At 33.7% G+C, this 24,833-nt stretch overlaps 2 protein-coding genes across 3 annotated transcripts; one reads left to right on the top strand and one right to left on the bottom strand.

Annotated features, from left to right (window-relative positions):
• Positions 1-1,017: 1,017 nt before the first annotated feature.
• On the bottom strand, positions 1,018-8,829 carry Svip (small VCP interacting protein). 2 transcript variants are annotated; one of them, XM_085956503.1, is made up of 3 exons: positions 8,647-8,829; positions 6,981-7,151; positions 1,018-3,608 (listed from the first exon to the last, which is right to left on the bottom strand). In XM_085956503.1, the coding sequence occupies exons 1-3, from the start codon at positions 8,704-8,706 to the stop codon at positions 3,591-3,593; spliced, it is 249 nt and encodes an 82-aa protein (XP_085812629.1). In that variant the 5' UTR covers positions 8,707-8,829; the 3' UTR covers positions 1,018-3,590. The 2 variants fall into 2 exon arrangements, with proteins under 2 accessions (XP_085812629.1, XP_085812630.1); XM_085956504.1 differs by lacking the exon at positions 8,647-8,829 and adding an exon at positions 8,343-8,523 and having other exon boundaries at positions 1,870-3,608.
• A 136-nt stretch (positions 8,830-8,965) lies between these two features.
• ATPsynB (ATP synthase subunit b, mitochondrial) lies at positions 8,966-18,490 on the top strand. Its single transcript, XM_085956496.1, has 5 exons — positions 8,966-9,061; positions 13,490-13,625; positions 13,740-13,938; positions 15,686-15,874; positions 18,114-18,490. The coding sequence occupies exons 1-5, from the start codon at positions 9,034-9,036 to the stop codon at positions 18,288-18,290; spliced, it is 729 nt and encodes a 242-aa protein (XP_085812622.1). The 5' UTR covers positions 8,966-9,033; the 3' UTR covers positions 18,291-18,490.
• The last annotated feature ends 6,343 nt before the right edge of the window (positions 18,491-24,833 follow it).

Here is a 24,833-nt window from a genome sequence, read left to right as displayed (position 1 = left end):
CCTAATATGTAGGTTGAGCAAGTGGCTCACATCCATATGTCGTAAAAACAAAAATCTGTTAATACAAACCTCGACTCTGTGGAGGTTTTTATATGATCTTATTAGGATCGGACATGGTCATCAGAAAAGAAGAAGAAATTTAATTATTGTTACCATTATTATTTCCGATTGCTCTTACATGAATACAATAGTATCATTTTCCCATGCTCGGCACTATTAATCGGGACCGGTTTCGTCCGCAAAGTTAAAAATTTGTAAAATAAAAAAAAGTTTATTTACAGATCAAAACATCGGATGACACACGTTAAATCAGATAGAGAAAGTCATGCCATCCGACAGCATTTTTGTTGCATAGTGGAGTAATAATTGCAATTACTGCACGCAATGCCGTGTGACCACGTGGTAATCATGCGCAGAACATTAAATGAGCGGAATACAGACTGAGAATTTTGACTGTTAACTCAAGGTTTTACTACGGTACGTATTTCAATCTGTTAACTCAAGCTTTTACTACAGTAGGTATTTCAATTTTTATTATAGTTTTAATTCCTGTACCGATTTTATTGCAGGTATATATGTTACCCCGAATGTGCAAAATTGACTATTAGATGAAATGGGCAAAATTTTGGCCAATTCATGTAATAGTCAAGTCCGTTGCCTTATTCATGAATTAGGTAAATTATCTGCCGAGTGCGTGAATTCGCCAGGGTATGGAATTCTTAAACTGTAAACATGACAGTAGAAAAAGTAAATTTAATACAGATGGTTTTATTAGTTATAATTGGACATAATATAATATTATTCTTATTAGGTTAGGTTAGGTTAGGTTTTGTAATTTTGAATTCAACTGAATGTCCATTTTGTGGTTAGCTAACAAGTGTCAACAAACTATCAAATCATACTATCACAAACAAACAATCGACCATTGCACGATTGATACCCAAGCACGAATCAAATCGCGAAAATACCTTTTAATAAAATTCTTCCGTTATCATATTATAGTTCTAGATTTTTTTTGGGCATAGTAAATGGATATGAACGTCATTGTAGTTATTGATTGGTACATTTTTATATAATCAATGACATTTGACACATTTGATTAGTTAGTGCAAATAACACCACCGGAGCGCGACCATCTATTTTGACCAATGCATGAGTATTTGACACATTTGGTTTAGTTGCAAAAAACACCACCGTATCACTACTATCTAATTTGCCCAATGCATGAACTAGACAGAAAAATTAGTGCCGAATTCACGCACTCGGCAGATATTTTGCCTAATTCATGAATAAGGCAACGGGCTTGCATTTTTCATGATTTAGGCAAAATTTTGCCTATTTCATGTAATAGTTAATTTCACACATTCGGCGTAACATATACACTGTTGTACATTCAGACAATAAATGGAAAATTTTCAGATAATTGTTGAAATAAAAGTGTATTATACCTACTGTAATTTGAAATATCAATTATTTATCACTATGAATAAAAAATAATAACATGCAATATCTATTTTTTGATGATATTTACTGACAAAAAACATCTAATACATGCCATACATTTATTTAATCAAACAGGAGAAATCAAAGTTTTTTTAAAAACTTTTATCAACTAACCCTTTACATCATGGGCATCTTTAGCAATTTTTATGTGGGCAACACGGTTCAAGAAAATACCTATGGGTACTTCGTACAACATTACAAAACATGGTGCATGGTTCAAAAATAAAGATAATATTAGGTTCTTACATAATAATATTATGTAAGTATAAAAAAAAGAATGAAAATAACGATATTAAAAACAACTGTTATACACGTTTAACTTATAACATATTATGCTGATATTAGAATGGTTGACTATTTTTCTTTACATATTACCAAATAAATAAGGAAAGATAAAATACTATTGCGGTCTGAGTTTTGTGTTGTGACATTTTCAGGCCTTACATTGCTTACAACTTACTGTCAATTTTACATATCGATTGTATTTATAAAGCCTGATGATGACAAAAGCCAGAAACAGAGATGCAAATTATTATCTATCTGGATGTGGGCTAATTTTTTAAGTTTGTTTTTACAAAAAATCAAATATTAATATTATTTTTTTAAATCTGTGCACGGGTACTGTAAATATACAAAGTTATGAAAGCTAATTTGCTTATTTTATATAAGAAATAAACACTCATATCAATAATAACCCGGTTTTCATGTTTTAGTGTCTGTTATTGACAACAGAGTGTGAATTGAAGCATTATCAACATTGAAGTAGTAAAATCAGTATTTTACAATAATTATTTTTCAGTCCATTACAATCTTTCATTTCATAAACGAGAATGGTTGTATTTAAAGTTAAATACACATTATATAATATGTATAAATTTATTACACAGTGTACCTACATGACACTGTGGATTTTTCATGGTTACAATATAAAAGGGTAGGTATCTTTTATGTAAATATAGCACACTAACACCCTGTGAAACTAAATTAAGTTCTCTAACAATAATAAGACTTTTAAATATAATATGCAGGTTACATACTATTGTGACCTGACATATCAATTCAAACAAAAAATGGACATGTTGCATTTAAACAAAAACATAAATGAGAATTTAAGTACCTATAATATTGTTACATATCTATGGCTAGTCGAGATTTCGGTGAACATTGAACATTGTATACTAATTGTTAAAATTTTTTCCAAACATTTAATATGTTCTGATAGCAAATGTCCATGTATTTTTGTTGTACAACGCGGATGGAACACATTGCTCATATACAGATGTTCCCGGTCTGGACTAGGGTCAATGAAAATTCTTCTAGGTGCAATAACAACAATGAAAATTGGGCATCTCTTTTTGACTATTGGTAAAAAAAACTTTACAGTGCAATATGTAGTCATGACTACAGACCACATAAATTTAATTAAATCAATAATTTTACTGTAATGTAACACTGTTGGAATCACAAATATTGTTTATATATTTGAGTAAAGCAATGTCTTGTTTATCTTGAAATGCAAACATTAAATACAGTAAAACCTTGATTATCCAGATCGCCTTCTCTTGTCTATTTCCATTTTTTTTTATGAAAATAGTTTAAACTGGAAGATATATTTGTTGGCTTATTTAGATTTATTGTTATTCAGACTATCTTCATTCGAAGGATAATCGAGGTTCTTCTGCACTTCAAGCATCAGCACAAACTTTTAAAATCATTCATTATCCCGTGATGCAACTTGCCCATTGTACTTACGTATTCTTAAATAATAATTCATAAGACTTTTGAATGAGTAATCAGTTTGATGACACTCGAGTCAGCTTAATGGCAATACGATTAATGAACATTAAATGAAATACATTATACTACATTTATAATTATATTCATGTATACATTCAGACATCAATATGTTTTATTAAAATCATAAAATTACGTTTCATTTAGATGACGCAGAAATTCGATGAATTCCTAAAAACGAGGATACTGACAAACATAAGAAACAATGAAAGAAAAGGTTATTTTCAGGATCCGTAAAGTTGACAAGTTAATTTTTCAGTCTGGCTTCGGTCATTGACGTGGTGTCTTCGAAATTAGCCGTTAGTCTGCCACTGCAAGCAAAAGATATAAAAAAGTTAGTAGGTATTATTAAAGAACAAATATTTTCAATACAGTTTTTTATCTAAGCATAATAAATATTATTGTTATCGATAAACACTTAAATGAACAATACTTATAGACCGCATTCAATTTACAGTTAAATAGTCGCATGTCAGATAACTAATATAAAAAATCCCGAAATACTTATTGTTTTTGTATGTTTTTACAATGATTCATTATAAATTTAGGTAAGTACCCAAAAAAGATTATTTATGTAGTAAGTGTATTTCTTTTGAAATATTTATCTGAATTATATGAAGATTTAATTATTATAAGGATATTCAAAGATAATTTATTATTGAAGACACGTTTTATAAGAGAAACCTACAGACGTTTCTGTCAAATCATTGTTTCCCTTTCGATTAAAAATAATTTGACAATGTACAAAGCAATTCACAATCATATATTTAACCAATGATGAATAAATTATACATAATATTATGTATTGAGTACTTAATGGATTCTATTATTTTAAATAACATTACTTTTTTATTTACAGACCGCTGATTAAAACTACAGTGTAACCTCGATATAACGCAGTAATGTGGGTGAGGGGTAGAGGTGGGAAAACTGGTCGATTTTGAAGACTAAGTATACTTACTACCAGTATAAAAAAATACTTGGTATCAAAACTTGTTCCAAAATACTTACTGGTATTTAGAATACTATATAGAGGGTTTGGTGTGCGTATGCAACATAAGTCTCATACTAAACTGGAACTAAAACTTAACTCCATATTAGTATTTAAAATATCGGCTCAATGGAATCGCTAAAAATACACTGAGCTGGGCTTTTCGAAATGTCCCATTTATTATAAAATTTTAAATTTACGAGTTTTTTTATTGTAAACTGCGTCACCTCAGTCACCTCACCACATTTCCGAGGGAATTATATGCTGCTACAGAAAATTTATGACCTATTGTTCATACATAAGATGATGTCATTCGCATGCATAGACTACTAAATTAAAATATAATTATTGTATTCAAGTGCTATCTCGGTCGCGCGCATTTAATGTCAGTAGTATTGAAAGTCTACCAACTAGCGAGCGAGACTCGCGATGATATCATCACAAGTTTTTTGGAACAAGTTTATTGGGCCACACATACTGAGTATGGGTAGTTTCATCCGATACTTGAGTACACAAACTGGTGACAGTATTTGCAACTCACCTCTAGTGAGGGGGTGTCTGTTAAATCAGAAAGTACGTTATATAAAAACACAAACAAAATCCTGTTTATTTGTCTTCAGATAATAATATATCCAGATACACCCGTTGTTGAGTGACATTAATGTTTGATGTCGGCATGCCTGCTTTCGGTAATCATGCTTTGAAAAAAGAAGCTGTTTTTTTATAACCAACTCCCTAAAATTATAAAAATGCGTGTATTATAGTTAAATTTCATTATCTGACAAATAGTCAATAAATGTTAATAGATCGTCGAGATGCAATCTTATCACTAATAATATTGTTTCTTCTTCCTCGCTATTTTCACTTCCATCCTCATTTTCCAAGATCATAACTTCATCTGTTATTTTACTTTTAGTCATGGTGTGATACCCGGGGGGTCACCTTCATCTACTTCTAACCATTGTAAACTTATTGAATGGAGTAATAAATGCATTTCGAGTACACAAATTAAACTGCTGTGCAGCTGTGTGAATTAGCGGCCAGCATTGCAAATGTCAGTGCTACGTTCAGTCTATGACCGGATTCTGTCCATTATATCCAAAGTCCATAATATTGAAGTTCTTCTGTATTAACATTCAAATTGTCGTGTAATCTGTATGTACGCTAATAAAACAAACCAGTGTTATCAGACTAAGTGAATTTAATAATTTGGTAGATTTTCGATAAATTAAGTAAATATAAAAAACTGCATAAAAAATTCATACAATGCCCACTTGTCATAGGTTCACCATCTCTGACAAACAGAATACACCATTCCATACAATATGTGAACACTAAAGTGGTTACTTTTTCCAGAAATTGTTTTGTACACCTAACAAAAAATTGTAAGAATCACACTTATTGCAATGTAGGTAGAGTTTACAATACACATCTGGCGTTTGATGCAGATGTGTTGGGCGGAATACAACAATATTGATGTGTGTATACAAATTAAAATTGTTTGCAAATTGACCCAGTGAAAGTATGCCGCATGGTGTCATTTATTCACACACTTATCAATGCTTTAGGTGGATTGAAAAATCAAATGGTAAACCTTCATTACAAATATGTGGTTACCTATGAAATCCGTAATGGCTACATAATATCTCATTGATGTTGTGGTTGGGTTTCAACAATTTATTTATTATTAAGTGGATATAACCAGTTATATCCGCTTATTTTCGATCGTTAAGAACTTATTGATTTGTGGAATACAGTCAAAAGAATGTTATTATTGTCCTAAGTAGTGTTATGCTAGATATAATTGGGTCATCTGGAATCAAAAGTATAACTATCTGATATATAATTTTACCCACATTAGTAGTAGTACAATCACTAAGTAGCATTAATATAATATGGTAAAGTTCTACCTTTGATAATAGACGACTCAATTACCATGTCTTCAGCAAAGTTATTATCTTCATCAAAAAACGGTAAATCAACCAGATGATCTGGTCTCTTTCAATGAGTTTTATATTGAAGTGTAGACTAGTCATTTATTTTTGTAAAATTAGCTTCTTTTCACCATGTCTGTTCCTAATAGTATCATATGGGCTTCCACAGAGTAGAGGTTTGTAATAATAACAGATTTTTGCTTTAACGAGAAACGGATGTGAGCCACTTGCTCAACCTTTTAGGTCAAAAATAACTACTATAAAATAACTTGGAGAATTTAATATTATTTATATTATCATTAAATTTGGTGTAAAAAATTGTTAAAATTAGATTTTTAGAGATTTCCGCTATAACAAAATGACCAATTTGCTGGTCAGTCTAGTTTAGTATTAATATTCTTTTAATTTTCACGTCCCTCACTGTTGAGGATCGGAAGTTATTTCAAATGCCCTAGTTATGTCACTCCAACGATCCTTGAATTTCGCAGTCCGCATAGTTGAAAGTATTGAGAGGCCTGTAGCGTCCTTCGCTTGATTGGACTATAGTGTAAGTGACCTCCCTCTCCCATTTCGACTCTCGATGTTACCGCTGACAATGAGTCTTTCCAAATGAAAATTTTCTTTTCTGGCTATATGGTCAAATAACTGATGAACTGGTCTTTCACGTTTATTTCTTTCAGAATTGAGATATTCGTCCCCTTTGCATTCCGTGCAATCCCTAAGGTAGTGAAAGATTAAATGAAATGTGAAGCGGATACCTTAAGAGTAGGTGGCTGAGTATCCTGTCGGGCGGCCTCGTCATGACGGCGTTCTACGTCGAGCTGTCGCTGCTGCTGTCGACGCAGACGCTCCACATCTTTCACTCCGCGGCTTTCGTTTTCCTGTTTCCGCTTCTCGGCTGCCTCCATTTGCCGACGCCGCCGTGTCTCCTAAAACCATCAATGAATCAAACTTTAAAACCAATGATTATTTAATAAGGTCATTAATATTCAATCATTTTGAAGACAAGCCGTATTCGAATGGATCGTAAACATTATATTGTGACAATATACAATGTGTTGCACAGATGTTGTATGTCCAGTTTTGTATGTATTGAGAACATTGAATTCGAAAGATTCGAATCAATTGAAGTCAAAGGTGAAATGAAATAGACATATTATGCATTCGAATAAGGCAAATCATCTCATAGGTACCATACTTGGACATAATTTTGTACAGCATAATGTTACAGCATAAAAGAATGATGCAGATGGTGTACGATAACAATAACTTAATTTCTGTAAAAACTGGAAGTACAAAGTCTCTGCATTAAATTAACCCATCAATACGCAATAGAATTAGACATGGAAAGTATGATTATTTGAATGTGGATGATAACAACTGTGACTGTGTTAAACAAAATAAGCATTTAAATCGGCCTTCATAAGAAAGAGCTTGTGTTGAATGCAGTATGTCATGTAAGTAGTATCCATATGTAATTTTTGCAAGTCGATGACATCAAACTATTACCCATAATATCGTAGAACTGCAGTCAAACGAATATTCCTTGAAAACGGATCATTTCCTTCGTATTATCATATTTATTTTGTGTATTCAACTTCAGTTTTTAATACTAAACTACTTAAACTAACAATACAAATCTATGGCTTAGTTTATTTTTAGAGACAAAGCATCAGTATCAAAAAGTATGGTGGTTGTACCCATCTGTCTTTTAAAAGTCATGCTCATACATATGTTTTACAAAGAATAAAGAAAACCACCCATGGATCTTATAACGATAATTAAAATATAAATATTACCTATAGATTACCTAATAAGCAACATAATGTAGCTGAATATGTAGTATGTCAGCCTTTAATGCGTTTAAATTTAAAAGAATATTACATAGGTACAAATAATAAAAGTAAACAGATGGAAACAATGAAGAAAAATTAATTGCTACATTTACCTATTTATAGATAAATAAATAAACAAATAAATAAGTAAGTAGGTAACTAGACTTATAATTTATTTATTTGCATGCAATATGTTTACGATAATATAATTATTTAGTTGTATGATAACTTTTTGTTGGTAAATGAATAGAATATTATGTTATTGTAAAATGTTTAGATAGCTACCTTCAAATATATAATGGTTATCATTGCCTCTCACTTTCCTTCTTTAAAGTGGAAATTCAAGCTATTTACAGCTTTGGTACAAAATATACACAATAACACTACAATATGCTGACGACTGAGTGAAGATCTGGGACCAGCTAGCCTGCACTTTCCTGGGGCAACCGAAAACCAAATCAAAATCGATAATCAGAATCACGAAAACAGCGGCAAAACAAGAAAACCATGAACGCCAACATGACTAATAGAAGAAATTTATTTATTTTTTACAACTGTTTGTATGTTTTAAATAATATAATCAGATTACCAGATCTGGCATGATTGTTTCTGGTGAAGATCCTCTCAAGCAGGAGGAACATAGGCCCATCTTATCGAAATTGTAATAAAAAATAGTGAAAAATATACACTGACTGACGTTTCAAATAGTGCTACGAAATGCAATATCATATGTGCACTACTTTAGTCAAATAAAACTTGGAAAGTAATTAAATCCCAATTTATAATAGTAAAAGAAATAATTAAATTTCTAAAACATTATGAAAATATATTTTTGACTGAAATACGTTTAGAATAATAATGTTTTCCAGTGTCCAGTGATCTTGTAACTTGTTCACTTTGACTTTAGTAGTACACGATTCGGCAACCATCCACGAAAAATCCATTTGCAACTTCAAAGTCAGATAAAATAATAAAAATGTTGTCTCGGGTGGCTCAACGCTCTTGTGAGTAAAATATTACTAATATATCATTACAACTTTTAGCAGCTCTTTGAAAATAATACATTTTGTGTTTTTAATATAATTTTCAAAGGAAATGTCATGTCTTCGATACGGCTCTAGTTTATGTAATCACTTGTAAAATCATAATTTTGACATTTATGGCAAAGATTGGCATGTATTTACCCGGAAATTAATCGTATTGAATTAACAATAGCTTTAAATTCTTATAAAAACATTGTCTTCGGTTTTATTTTTATTTCTCATCTTCCGAAATATTTTGGTGTAACTATATAATTATAACCTAAAAACAAATGACTTATCAGCCGTTGAACAGAAAGTGACCGAAAGTACTCAAACATTTAAATTCAACTTCCAATACAATCCTACACTTTACCTGAGAGCCTTAATCTCTATCTTTCTAAAATAGATATCTTGAATTATCTAACCTATATAATTTTTTTTCAAATTTTTCTTGACAATTTATTCTTGTTTTAAAAGTAATTAAAGTTGGGTAGGCACTGGCATTTATATATTACTAATAAATTCTTTGATAAATCTATATTATCTCAGTTTTGCAAGCTAGAATAATATGAAAATTTTTATAGTTCGTGTTACCATTGATTTACCGTTATAGGATAGGCTGTTGGCTAAATTCGCATAGGTTTGACACATACCCAGTTTTTTCACATTTCGTAAGGCAATAAGGGCCGTTTATTGGTTGGCCTGTCAATATTTGATGGTATGCAGCCAATCTAGCTATCTCAAAGCTATCACCAATGTCTCTACGCCGGGTTCCACATACAAACTCGTCTTGACTGCAATACGGCCGAATTTGTTGATGTGATTTTGTTGGAATTCAGAAAACATAGCCCATTTTGAAAAATTACCCATACTATTTTTTATTGATTTTTAAGCCCGCAGCCTTAGGAGGGAGGGTTAAGAAAATCTAGCAGGTGCCACTGACTTCCACATTTAGTCTGCCAACTAATTATAGCTTCTCTGAATCAGAAGTGGTGTTCTTGTCGCTTCAACCGCGGAATTCCGCACCTTTCTAGATACATTATTCATAAGCTACGTCCCCATTTAGTCACTTCAACGCCGACTTCCTCTTCAACTTTTAAATTCTGGTTTTACACCGAGAAGTTTTGTGCATGCGCAGAGGAGATGAATCCGTTTTACTGTCTACATTCGTTCATCACAGCTTACACTTCGTTGAGTCATAGATTATACATCGAAATAGATTCGCAGGTGATGAATAAAATTATTCACGGTAATACAGCGCCACCACGGAGCGTACGGGAAACGAGTGTAAAATGTTAAAAGAAAACAGTAAAATTTGGAATAACAAATACTTAATTATATTAGTTATTTTTTTAAACTTATTATCACAATCATATTTGTAATAAATGAGCATAATTGAGTGTGTCCTAACGACAAAACCAGTCATGGAACTAGTTTAGTGCCATCTATCGGTGCACTTTGTATTACATTAATGATATTTATTCTTGTATGGATATTCACTCTCGCAAATAAAATATTCTATGCCCAAACGTCATACCTACGAATAATTCTGATTGTCAAAATAAATATTACAATTATACTAGGTATATTGTAATTACATCAATTTAAGTTGAAGAGATTTAAATTTAATGATAATATAATATATTTTCTGACCACTGTTCGGAATAATGAGGGCAACAGAATCGAATGAAAACGTCCTTTTTCAGAACTTTACACGGATGTCAAAGGCAAAATGGATGTCAGCCACTTGCTCAAACTATTAGGTCTTACCCTGACTCACACACAAATTGAAAAACAATATTTGTACTTGCCAGACCCAGGATTTGAACCTGGGACCCACGGCATAATAGTCCAACGCTTTAAGCCGTGCGGCCACCGTGGGCGTTACACAAAATACGACACATCAATACTACAATATGTCATTGAATACCTACTATAACTAGATAATATATTCGATAAGTACAACACAACAGTGACTCGTATGAGAACCACGAGGGTTCATTTTTGCTGTAGCCCCAGCTCCACTCCTTGTTGTTTCAATGTTTCCTTAGTCTTGTGGAGCTCCTTTGAAAAATACGAACTCAAGCTCTCAATTTTATTTTTAACCCCTATTATCGACATGCCATTTGACTCATATGCAAACCACGAGGGTTCATGCTTGTTGTCAGCCCCAGCGCCACTCTTTATTTCCTTTGTTTTATGGTACTCCTTGGAAAAGTAGAACCGTAAACATTTTATTTTTACCCCTAAAACTGACATTCCAAATTTTCCTGCCAATAATATGTACCTAGGCATCATTGCGCTTCAGCTTGTTCGTATAGTCTTTATGGTTATATCCCATAATGCGCAATGTGCCTTTACTCTCAATAAAATCCATTGTAATCATTTCAGTCGACATTTTGCAAAAAATCGTAATATTCCAATACTAGAATGCATCCAATATGATCAAATAGACTCAAATAAATACATTTATTGACAACGCAACTGACAGCCAAATGCACGAACGACCCGAATCTTACCGAAAAAATACGAAGCTGCTGGGGTGTTGAATAGAAATCCAAGCCGGTCGGATCGCAGTGCGTTAGTACTTTCATCACAAAATGGCGGCCATTTTCGAACCGATTTCAAGGTCGACGACGCATGCCCTGAGTTCAATTCGTGAGACGTATGGAAAAGTCCCGAGTGTAGACCCGGCTATACCTAGACACTCCAAACTTTGAGTCTAGCAATAAACACCTAGTCTGCAGGTATAACTAAGGATGTTCACCTACAAGTTATTTCGAGCTGTCATATCCACAAGTGGTTATCGAATGTGCGTGGCGTAACGGTCATAATTATCAGGATCGTTAGTGTCTGTTTGTGTAGTCTATGATGTCTTGTCTTTTAGACATGCCGCATCGGAGTATTAAAGTTAATATTGGATGAGGCCACAGGTCTTCCATGTTATAGAATATCGAGAGGAGTGGGGGCAACCTGTTCATAGAGTGTTCGACAGCCAAATCATTCGGGTCATGATCCTCAGTCATGAGTTCCTGACAAAAAATAAGAAGTAATATTCAATTTAAGTACCTGAATAATATCCGTTTATGAGGGGGGGGGTTTGAACCTGAAACCCCCCCTTGTGTGCGCGCCTGAGAAAACACATGTAACTTAATGTACCGTCGCTCACAGCATCGTTGCAAAATTTTTGATTGATAAAAACATCTGTGGCATGCAACAAATTTATAGGCATGAGTGTCGCTTGAGTATTGTTAAAAAGTACTATGCATAGAGTCATATTACAGCTGGCCAGTCACTTTTCAAGCTAGTAAACATGATCGCCATGCGTTTGCTGTGGCCTGTCGGTATCAGGTCTCGAGAGAGCGAAAATGACACGCCGCGATCATAATGAATCAGCATTTCAGGCTAAGAAATATCCGGAACACTGCATTGGATATACAACAGGTTACTGTTGTTTATCTCGACCCTGGAGAGTGCAAATTCGTTATATCGCGATCGATTTTTGATAATACTTTTTTGTCCTGCGCCTATATGACATTTGTTACTTGTCATCACAAATGTAGAGCCTCATGATACGCTCGATTAAGACCGAGTGTGGTGCAGGACGGATTGGTTTGGAGGGGTCTATGTTTGTGTAGGTGACTTATTATTTATAAGAAAACATGAAACAAATTTCATCTCACATAGATGAATATTCATAATGAATCGGTCAACTAGCGAACATCCATTCCCCTTATAAAAAGTCTGCTTTTTAAAAGGAGTCTCCCCCACTGTGATATCGGCGTTTATGATGTCAAGCCTTCGTTTTGTGAAGCTTGTGCTAAAAAAATATATAGTCGAACTCGATTATTACGATCTCGGACATAGCGAGATCTCGGATGCAACGAGGAAACATTCGTTGACATTTTAGTTTAAGATTTCCCCCATACATTTATTCACTGTTATAACGAGCAACTTATCGGATATACCGAGCTAAAATACCGTCAAAATTTTTCTTAAAAGTGTTAATGTGTGACCGCTCATTTAAAAATATCTATTCTCCGATATAACTTCTTTTCTTCTTTTGACCATGTCCGATCCTAATAGGATCATATGGACCTCCACAGAGTGGAGGTTTGTATTAACAGATTTTTATTTTTACGAGAAATGGATGTCAGCCACTTGCTCAACCTATTAGGTCCGTACTCTGACTCATACACAAATTGAAAAACAATTTGTGTACTTGCCAGACCCAGGATTCGAACCTGGGACCCTCGACACTATAGACCGGCCCTTAAGCCACGCGGCCATCGTGGGTGTAACTAGCGATATAACTAGCAACGCTTATAACGAGCAAATTCAACCGGTCCCATCTTCCTTGTAATAATCAAGTTCGACTGTATATCTATATGATGTGATTACTATTTTCAGGCCAGAAATTCTGCCCGATGGCAGTGGCCGTCCGTGGATCATCCGGCTCAAGTGGTGAACGAGACTCAGTCAACTACCCGAGGCCCGTGCGAGGAGAGCCAGGAAAAGTTCGCATGGGATTTATTCCAGAAGAATGGTAATAATAATTTAACCTTCTGGCCAACTACTTATTCTGTAGTATTTTTGTATAAATATTACATTTGTTTATTTAACTTAATCTGGGTCAATATAATTAATCTTTGTTTTCCAGGTTTGCGTTTTTCCATAAGAAAACTGGTGTAACCGGACCGTACATGTTCGGTGTCAGTCTGTCCACATACCTCTTCAGTAAGGAAATCTACGTGTGTGAGCATGAGTTCTACACTGGTGTTGCCATCGCAGTCATGGCCGTATATGGTATCAAAAAATTTGGACCCGCCGTAGCTGAGTATGCTGATAAGCAAATCGATGTATGTCAAAAAAAATTTGGATCCTAATTTATATTGTACTCGGAAAATTGCCTAAAAATCGCCGCACTTCGGACCCACATGACAATAATTTACATAAATCTCGGAACCCAAGTCTAAAGTTGATACAAATGAACCTGTACTACGGAATGACTTGCAGTAATTTAATCATTAGCCTTAGTAACCCTATTATTTGTGTCACTTTCATCTTAGGGCATTACGTGCAAAAGCACAACTGTAGAACCACTTTTGCATGAAAACGAAGACTCATTCGATACCCCTTTAGATACACTTTTATCATTAAAATCACATTATCATCAGTAGGTAACTCAGAATTGACCAAATTTGCATATTATGATGTCGATGTCCATATAATAAACAAAGGCTCCAGCTCAGGTTTTTTTTTTAACATCTTTGGCTTACAAGTATTTCAGATAACAGGATATCGGCAGCAACAGTTTTTTGTCGGCGGAGATAGAGATTTTGAACCTTTTTATGGTTAGGTGCCAAAATATTTCTAACGATGGATGGCGTGCTAGATTTCTTTTTGATAGAAGTTTTTTCCCTCCTACAAATGAAAGACAACTCACTCTTGAGGTATTTTTGTCAACTTGTTTTTTACACCTTGCTGAAATGATCAAAAAGATATAATCGGATAATCGAAAGACCAGATAACCATAGTTATACTGTATTATATTTGCATGATACATATTAAGATTGATTGGACGTTGTTTTGCAAATCATTAAAATATATAGGGCATATTTCACTCATTCAGTATAATTCCTTGTATTACTTAAAATATTGTATGTTTTTTTTATTATACTTTGATTATAATATTGAGTATTACATATTTCACTGTGTTCTTCTTTATATTTTTCATGTCATAGTTGTAAATGTTTTAAACATGTAATTTGTAATGCAAATAATGCTTACATAAATATTATATAATTTTTTTTAAATGAATACTATCGATCGAGGGTTTACACCCACGGTGGCCACGCGGCTTAAGCGTTGGACTATAATGCCGTGGGTCCCAGGTTCGAATCCTGGGTCTGGCAAGTACACATATTGTTTTTCAATTTGTGTCTGTCAGGGTATGGACCTAATAGGTTGAGCAAGTGGCTGATATCCATTTCTCGTAAAAAACAAAAATCTGTTTAATACAAACCTCTACTCTGTGGAGGCCCATATGATCCTATTAGGATCGGACATGGTCGAAAAGAAAGAAAGAATCGATCGAGGGTACTTGATTGATGTATAATTTAAATTCTAATTGATTTAAGTTTAGTCTAATGCAGTGTTTCCCAACCTTATTTCTGCCAAGCCCCACTTCCATGCTTCAAAAATCCCCCTATCAAAATTTTATAGTTCTGTACCTACCTAACTAATTCTGAAAAAAAAAATGAATTGCTTCAAATAAAAAATGCAAATAGGCAATACTGTTTTCAATTTAACTTTCGTAAGTAAATATGTATATTACGTTACATGTACAACTCGGAAGAAAATTAGTGCGATCCTTCATCTTCAAATGATTTTCAAGATGACCTTTTTGCCCACCAAAACATTCAAATTGCCCCACGTTGAGAATCACTGGTCTAATTGAATAGTGAAATTAAAAAATGTAGGCATATTATATGATTCACAGCTTAAAAATGTTAATTTTCCCATCTATCCTTGAATAGAGTATAGTGAAAAATCAAAATGGCACACAATATAATATCCTTAGTTAAAATTTTTCATTTGTTACAGGCCATGGAAACCGAAATGAACCAAGGGCGTGTGGATAATATTAAGATGTTCGAAGACGCCATCGAGAATGAGAAGAAGGAGCAGTGGAGAGCCGACGGACAGAACTTACTCATTGCCGCCAAGAAAGAGAACGTCCTTCTACAGCTTGAGGCTGCATACAGAGAGCGTCTCATGTCCACATACCAAGAGGTCTAATGTCCTTCTACAATAGACAATAGTTTTATCTTCAAATAACAGATTTGGCTTCTGTTATTGGATGTCGGCGACAGCTTAGGTCATCTTTTAGGCCTATTCTAACACACCCTTAACTCTGAAACCGTTAAAAATCAAGATAAATATGGTACAGTACCCTCTCAGTAATCCGCCACCCCAAAAACCAGACGAGTGTCCAATTAGTGAAAACGGCGGATTATAGTGCATACATACAAAATATTGTAAATATTAAGACGTACATATTTCACAAAAATAGTTTTTATTGAGAAATTTGTACTAGCAAATCACGGTTTTTTTTATGATCAAAATAAATTATGTATTAAACTATACATATTAATTTATTATAAACTAAGTTTATTAACTACATTCGTATTAAACAGTAAATCACTTAACACAACCATTTGTTCAGTGTTGTTTGTTTTTTTCTGAATATTGTCGGTTGACAATTATTGCCTTCTTCCTCAGAATCCAAGCCTCTTGATATATTTATGAGCTCGTCTTCAGTCGAAAGTAGCGCATACTCCTCAGAACTTTCTGCTATCCATTCTTCTAAAACAATTCGCGTTAGCTCTGAGTTTTCAGTCGCCCTTTGAATCAATTCTTCTAATGGAATTAAGTCTTCCGGTTCCCAGTTTTCATCATCTTGGTTCATGGACGGCCAGAGCTTTTTCCGCGATTAAATTATCGCTCGTCCAGGTAGGTTGTTCCATGCCTCCGTTACGTTAAATACGACAGCGGACAGTTGATATAGGCACGCTGTGGACTACTGAATTTTACATATGAATACCGGCGGATTATAGAGAATGATTTTGTCATTTTAACTAATAAAAATAACAGCGGATTATAGTAGTTGTCCGATAATCGAGTGGTGGATTACTGAGAGAGTACTGTATATTCCAAGCATTACGTATCTGAGGTTTTTAGACATGAAAAATAGCATTCATTAAAAATGGCTTTGGCAGATGTGTTAACTGAGTTAACTGTGTTAACTAACATGATCCACATTTTGAAAGCTTCAAGTTTTCTGATAGATGTCACTGGGAGTGTTCACGTATTCACCCCGTACAGTAGGACTGATAAAATAATTGCTGTGTAATCACTGATAACACTGATTGCATTGCACCTCAACATTGTCATTCTGATTATCACTTCCAGGTTCTAGGAAGGCTTCATAGTATTTTCCTTCCGCCATCCTGATCTTTTTGACTTGGCATTTACTTCCCATGGTATGGTCTCAGTTTTCCAAGTGTAACCTAAATATATAATGAAGTGTACTGTCGTGAAGGGCATTCATTACTTTACACATTCTGTCATCTATAGGAACTTGCTTAAGTTTATCATGGAATTTTAAAAATATTTATTTTATTTAGGTTTGCCAGATTTCCAAAATCACAGATCGGGACATTCATTATTTCGAACAATTAAAAAAACAAAAGAATTAAGAAAGAAATCAATAAAAATATGTCATTTTAATTATATTATAATATTATGTACCTAAATAAGTACATATTATATTGTGTCTAGATCAGAAAACATATAAAAATAGCCACATAATAAATCGCAGGAATCACAGTTATTAAAATATATTGATTAGATACAATAATTACATTTTGATTTAAGTGCAAAAATTTACACAATCATAACAGTTTTATTAAAAGTATTTTTCCGAGCTTAAAATTTTATTCATGAAAGGTGGTGCTGTGTACAAAAATTAAGCGGACCCTTTTACATAACTGTACATTTTTGTACATATATACAACTTTCTGTTCAACAGTCTGCTGAACACGGGACAATCCCACTCAAATAGGGATGTCTGGCAACCCTGTTTAGGTAGCATAATGAGACTACCGTAGGACTGTACTTCTCGCGCTTTGGCATCAAGAAATTTAATTATCATTTCAAAATATCTTTACAAGTATATGAACATTTATATTTATTCAGTTCATTTAGTTGTTCTTGCCTTATTGTTGATTGTAGGTATTTAATACTTTTCTGTTGATACACTCATAGGCGTGGCTAAAAAAAATGAGATTTATTATATACACTGCAAGTACGATATATATTTTTCCAAGTCAGTTGAAAATTGACATCCTTAAAATTGTATGGCTCATGCCAGCTGCCCCTGCTACCAAATTCATCCATCATTCATTCTCCCTCCACTTAACCTGCTCACTGTACAAGGAATGTAAGTAATAAACCGGATTTCTTTTCTCAGGTCAAGCGTCGTCTGGACTACCAAGTAGAGACACAGAACGTCGATCGCCGCATCTCTCAGAAGCACATGGTTAACTGGATCGTGGATAATGTACTCAAGTCAATCACCCCCGACCAAGAGAAGGAGACCATCAACAAATGCATCGCCGACCTCGGAGCAATGGCCGTCAAAAACTAAACTATTCATAGAAAATTATTATGCAATCCATTCTTTTAGACAGAGTGTAATGTATGTATCATGTCTCTATTTATAAAACTATACCGACGCGAAACAGGTGTTCTTTATTAATTGTAAATATATTCCAAAATATTGAAATGTTACATTGATGATTATTATGTTTTTATTGGTGGATCTAGTAAATGTATTGAACATCTGAATGGTTGTTTTATTTATATCTAGTCTATGGTATACCTGCAAACATTAGTGGTCTCCTTATTTTTGTTCGGTGTCGAGTAATGGACTCTGAAGCAATAGCGGCTGGTCCATTAGGTCAATTGGTCAATGACCCTCCAAAAATAAACATCTTACAATCTATGTAGGTTATAATCTAAGATGTAGGTACAATGTATTATAATAATTATCGGCTAACACGTCAAGGCGAGACGCACACGGACGAACGAACTGTGTGTATAAAATTCAAACAAAATGAATCCGCTCGGTCGCTATAATTTGGGCATTTGGAAATATGCCGGAATAAAATATTTCTACCTATTTCTCTTTCTCTCTCATTTTCCATATGTGTCGCCAGTCTTTTTTTTAATTTGTTTTTACGATGCATAGGCAAGATTTTCGTCTTTGTCCCAGAAAGAGATAACAATACATTTTTCAGTGTGTTAAAGGAAACAGGTATAAAACGTTGTTCTGTTATTAATTATTATTGCCTCGCGATTTCATCGAGCATGTATTATATTACCTACTAAGCATGAGCATGTATTATATTACCTACCAAACATGGTTTCAACCATATTATTTTTTATATTTTTATTATTTCAAACTTCCTATTGTTGTCTGAAAGTTTCATATTATGCAATGTCATTGTTTGTTTTGTAATATTATAGTACTCAACCAAAAATAGCTTTATAGTTTAGTTTAAATACAACCTTTGACTAAAACGCATCGACTGCATTCATTGTATTAAACAGTTAAACCATTGTATAAAAGTTACCCTTTAAAATGTAATCTGCTATATTAATCGTAAAAGTTACCTTCTAATAAAATCAGTGGAAATATAAAAAGTGTTTATATATACATGATCCCGCCATTTCATAACAGTACACAACACTTTTTCTGATAGTGATAGTTTAATGAAAAAGCTACGGAGTTTTTATTAAATATTTTTGATTGTTTGATGTGAAAATAGACTTTTTTTTTTAAGGTTAAGTAGGTATCTATCTTTTTAATCTAACTATCTAACAATTTATATCACTTCTTTTATAATGTATAAAAAGCCAATTTGCTATACGTCTTTTAAGTGTACAACGAAAAGGCAAATTAAAATAATATAAAACTGACCTACCAAATCATCGAGCATAGAGCCGCCAATGCTCTAAAGGCAAAGGAGCGGAAGGCAATAATTGATGCTTTCGAAATGTCGAACCAGTCAATCATCCAGAGAGATTCGGATAAAAGAACGACTCTCAACAATATGTCAGACACCTGCAGTTTTTTGGACATATTATTCGGCACAGATGTGATGACCCGGAGAGACTGGTGATTTTAGGTAGCCTCTAGGGAAGGCGAAGCAGCAGAATAACAGCGTTTGTTTATCTATGGAAGTGTTAAATCCTCGTGATATGATGGATCAGTATTCAGTTAGGAAAAATCGACAAAGATTGATGATTCTGGTATCTTAGAGCACATTAAATCATTTCCAGGAAGTATTTCATTTTAGACCAGTTCATTCGAAAAATGCTGGAGGAAGGCCTCTCCTGACCCCTAACATTCTTCTCTTCCCTGGTTATTTGCTGCCACATACTTTCACTAAACATGATTAGTGTGCACTATGTATGTCGAATCTTAACAGCCTACCTCCACCCCTCGCCGCTGCTATTATATCTTACACTAAACAGATCATGATTACAATAAAATTATCAGAAAATCAATTATTATTATTATTATAATAATCCTCAAAAAACTTATTTTTAGACAAAATTTTAAATCGAAAACTTTGATTTACCAAGACATGGGTTCTGTTCAAATATAGAATTCCGGATGATTTATATTATTGTGTAAGCTCCTTTAGCGCACTCTTAATTACCTTTATCAATGAGAAATAAATCACCATTTCAAGTGAAAAGATTTTTTGAGGATTGCATTGCCAGCTATTAAAACACATAAATGTACAACCACATATCGCACAAGAGTGCAAGATTATCACTTTTTTTTAAAAGTAGATATTTGAGACAAAGGGCTTCTAAGTTTTTGATAAAAATCAAAGTACATTAATATTAACAATACTTTTAGGAATCGTATGTACAATGTGATTCCATTTTATTGGAATAAATAATATTTCTTTTGCCTTCATACAAAAGTAACATATTATAAAAATGATAGCTTGTTCTTTTTTTAACATAAAATATTATCGAATATGGCGATCTTTTTGCATGTAGCAAAATTTTATTGCTTGTACCGTCAAATGGGGTTATTCTGCCTTCCAAGTATAATTCCGCCTAGTAAAAAATATTTTGTTTGTATGGCCATTACTTATTTTTACACTAGGGTCAATGACATTAATATGGACGAAGCATCTAGAAAATAAAATGACACTCACTTTGTGTCGGGTCTGCCGGATGGCGAAATTCATATTTTAATATCGGTATCCTACGCTCAAATAAACATTCTGCTTGCAAGCGGTCTGGCGACACCGCTGGGTCTGCCCATACAAAATTTCTGACTGTCAGGTTTCGACTCCACCGTTATTATTGTGTTACAAAATGCCAATGTGCCTTGTTAAAAATTGTAAAAAAATCTACTAAACACTCCAAGAAAGATGGGATATCACTTTGCATGTGTTAGTATTATTTATTATTTATAAAATGCCATTTTAAGATATTGACGAATGTTTATTCAACGCAATTGAATGACAGGAACCATTGGACAGTCAGTCGCCTGTGATTCGCTAGGCTCACTTGCGTCTAATCTCCGAGAAGTCGTAAGTAACCGAGAATCGGTTTCTAATGCAATGAGTCATGACACTAATACGCCATTACAATAAAGGTTATATTACTACAAATTCTCGAAGCTTGTATCGCATAATTGAAACGGATACGTCAATGGTCACGTGACATCTACCTATACATCTGTGAATGACTTTCATGCACAATTTCTCGTGCGCGCCGGGTATGAAGTGAGTCGTCCATTTAATATGTCATTGACTAGGGTAGACAAAATATTTCTTTATAACCTTATTCTCAATTGTCAGTTAGTCATATTGTACATTTTAAACATCTATAAATTTACGTTAGTTAATATAAAACTTGACTTTTGTAAATGGTGTGTGCATATGCAGTTCCGTCAACTGTCGAAAAATCTTCATTTATCTACTAGAAGTACAAAAGGTGCGATATTGATATTTTTACTCTCCATTCCATTATATGTTAGCAATTAGAATGCATAGCTATATTTAAATAAATTGAATTTTAAAGACTTCAAATACGCCAGGCGGACTTGTACCGAAGAGCGACATGAAGTTTTGGGGTTATTCCATCTGGGGTAGGGACGTCAAAACACTTTTTAATAGTATTATTTTTTAATATCAAAAAATACAATAAATTGTCTATTATTTATTAGTGGAACGCCAAAATAGGTATTACAACACGATTATTATTATTTGTCCGTTAATGAACCAATTTGATAGAAGCACGATGAAATTGATATTGGTGTCTTATAAAATTGTGTAAAAAGTACTAAAATATAAAAATACACATAAGCATAATAATTGTATTGGTATCTATTTTGGCATTAGATGTAAGAGGCTTCATTAAATCAGTTTTTGTATTCAGTTACAAAGATACTTTTTGTTATATTTCTTTCAAAAAACAAAAATAAGCATAAAAAACAATAGTTTCATACATTATATTCCTACCTTATTAATATGCACATTAATTTGTTAGAACATAGTTTATGAAAAAAATAAAAAATATATTTTTTGCATGTAGATGGGTTATGGTATATAACATGTTTGCAGCATGTGTTATGAGTTTCTACTACATTGTTGTTCCCTCGTAACAGTGATAATGACTTAGATGGACTTTTTTAAAAGTAGGCGGAATAACCCCGAGACAGTGTAGTTACGCCTACATATTTGTATCAGTAAAATCAATGTATTAGAATGTATATAAATAATATTAACTATTTTCAATAATTGCAGATAAGTATATATAACCATAAAAACCGTAGTACAAAAAAAAAATCAGAAAATACAAATTAACAACACGCCGTAGAAAAACTAGGCGGAATAACCCCGTTTGACGCACTTGCATTATTCGGAAGGACTTGAGATTTGAACTGGTCACACTTTGTATGCTAGACCAGGGGTCGGTAAACCACGGCTCTTTGGGTATTGGCGTGGGGCTCTTTCCCCTAATTCACAATTTTTACAAAATCAATTTTTATTTTTTGTCATTGATTTGTACACTTATTATATAATGACATTATCGGGAGACTAATTTGTCCTCCGTGATGGTTGATGCAAAAAGGTATGATTGTTGTTTTTTAAATACGCCCATTGCAAAAGTCGACAAATTAAATTTTTCTCCATTTGATATTGAGATGAGCACTTTTGAAATACAGTTTTATTGGTGGATTTAACAAGCAAAGAATTATGTAGCTCCAAATTTGTAGGTCTTGCCACCAAAATTGAGGATTTGGAGAGAAAAATGGAATTTAATTTCACAACACAAGTGGAGTACTCTAAAAGATCTACATAAGGTTGATACTACGATTTTTAATACACGGAATAGCTTTCCGAACTCATATTCGAGTCTACATAATATTATGTATGTGAACAATCAATTTCGAACATGAACAATATAAATAGCATTTAGAGAAGCCAAATAACCGATGAGAATTTGAAGTTGCGCCTGAAATTAAAAACTACAAGTTACATACCAAACATATTACAGAAACTCTCCAAAGTCATTGTTCACATTAGTTTTAAGGAAAGCGTGAAAATTGTATGTAATTCATATTCTGTAAAAATTATATTTATAATTTCAACAATAAAAACATATATTTACGTTAGTTTTATTCGGGAAATCTTCTTCACTTAATTAAGTTTAATAAACAATTATAAAATGTAATTAATTCATTTGGGGGTCTAACGGGGTAGTGCATGTGTACCGCACGACACTGTATCCTGATAGTGTCGCATAGCCTCTCCTACTCAATTCCTATCTCTACCTCCACGTGCTGAACCCTGGAAACCTGAGATCAGGTAGTCAACCCTGGTGGAAGGTGTAGTCAGGGCTAACGGAGAAGGAAGAAATGGCCCTCCGAAAAGGGGGTTGAGCGTGGGGCTAACAACCTCATCCTGTAAAAAACACATTGTTACGAAACCACAACAACAGCCTCGGATACCGGACACTAAACTCAGACAACCTGGCAAACGCTTTAAGGAAATACGATTTGGAACATGGAATACATTATCACTCAATCGACCAGGAGCACTTAAACTCCTTACAGCAGTGGTTCCCAAAGTTGACTGGGCTCCGACCCATCTAACAAAAATTTCCATTCTTGGGACCCACCTCTTAGCTGTCTTAGAGAAAAGAGGGCATAAATATTGGTAATGCTCAGATTCCCTAGTGGCGAGTCGTGGAACTACTTAATGCTGTCTTATTTGTTCTAATTGAAATAAAAAAAATTAAAATATAAGTGTTACCAATATGAATGAAAGACTGTTGAAATAAGAAACACAACTTAAATAAAAAAAAATTATTACTTAAATACCTACACCGGCAAGGTTTTTTTACAAAGTTATTTCAATGGGAAGGATGTATTTGTTTCTTACTTTTCCTCATTACAGTTTTAACATCAACTTCAACTTTAGTTACTTTTAATCGCAGTGAGTTTGATATATCCAATTTATTTCGGTATTTAGCTGAATGAAATATCAAATTTATCACTTACTATTTTTTTTAATTCATGTATACAGTGGCGAGGGTCCACTCAATATTCGACCCATAGTTTGGGAAACCATGCCTTACAGAACAACTCATAAAATACCAATGTGATATTACGGCCCTACAGGAGATGCGATGGATAGGTCAAGGAGTGATGGAGAAACGAGACTGTACTATACTCTATAGCTGCCATGATAGTGAACATCACTTTGGGACTGGATTCATCGTAAGCAAACGAGTGAAACATTTAATTATTGGGTTCGAACCAGTCAACCCAAGGATCATGCAACTGCGAATTAAAGGAAGTTTCTTCAATTACTCATTTATAAGTGTACATGCCCCTACAGAGGATAAGTCGGATGAGGAAAAATAGGACTTCTACGATGCATTAGAAAGCACGTACAACAGTTGCCCAAATCACGATGTGAAAATAATACTCGGTGATCTAAATGCCAAAATAGGACGGGAGGAGATCTATACTGCCATTGTCGGAAAACATAGTCTTCACAATGAAAGTAATGACAATGGTACCCGACTAATTAACTGTGCAGCGTCACTAAATATGGTTATTGGTAGTACAATGTTTCCCCGTAAAGAT

Source organism: Rhyacophila brunnea, unplaced genomic scaffold, assembly GCF_057557595.1.
Source record: "Rhyacophila brunnea isolate RB1 unplaced genomic scaffold, BYU_Rbru_1.0 scaffold_6, whole genome shotgun sequence".
NCBI lineage: Eukaryota > Metazoa > Arthropoda > Insecta > Trichoptera > Rhyacophilidae > Rhyacophila > Rhyacophila brunnea.
This window is presented reverse-complemented; position numbering and strand designations above follow the sequence as displayed.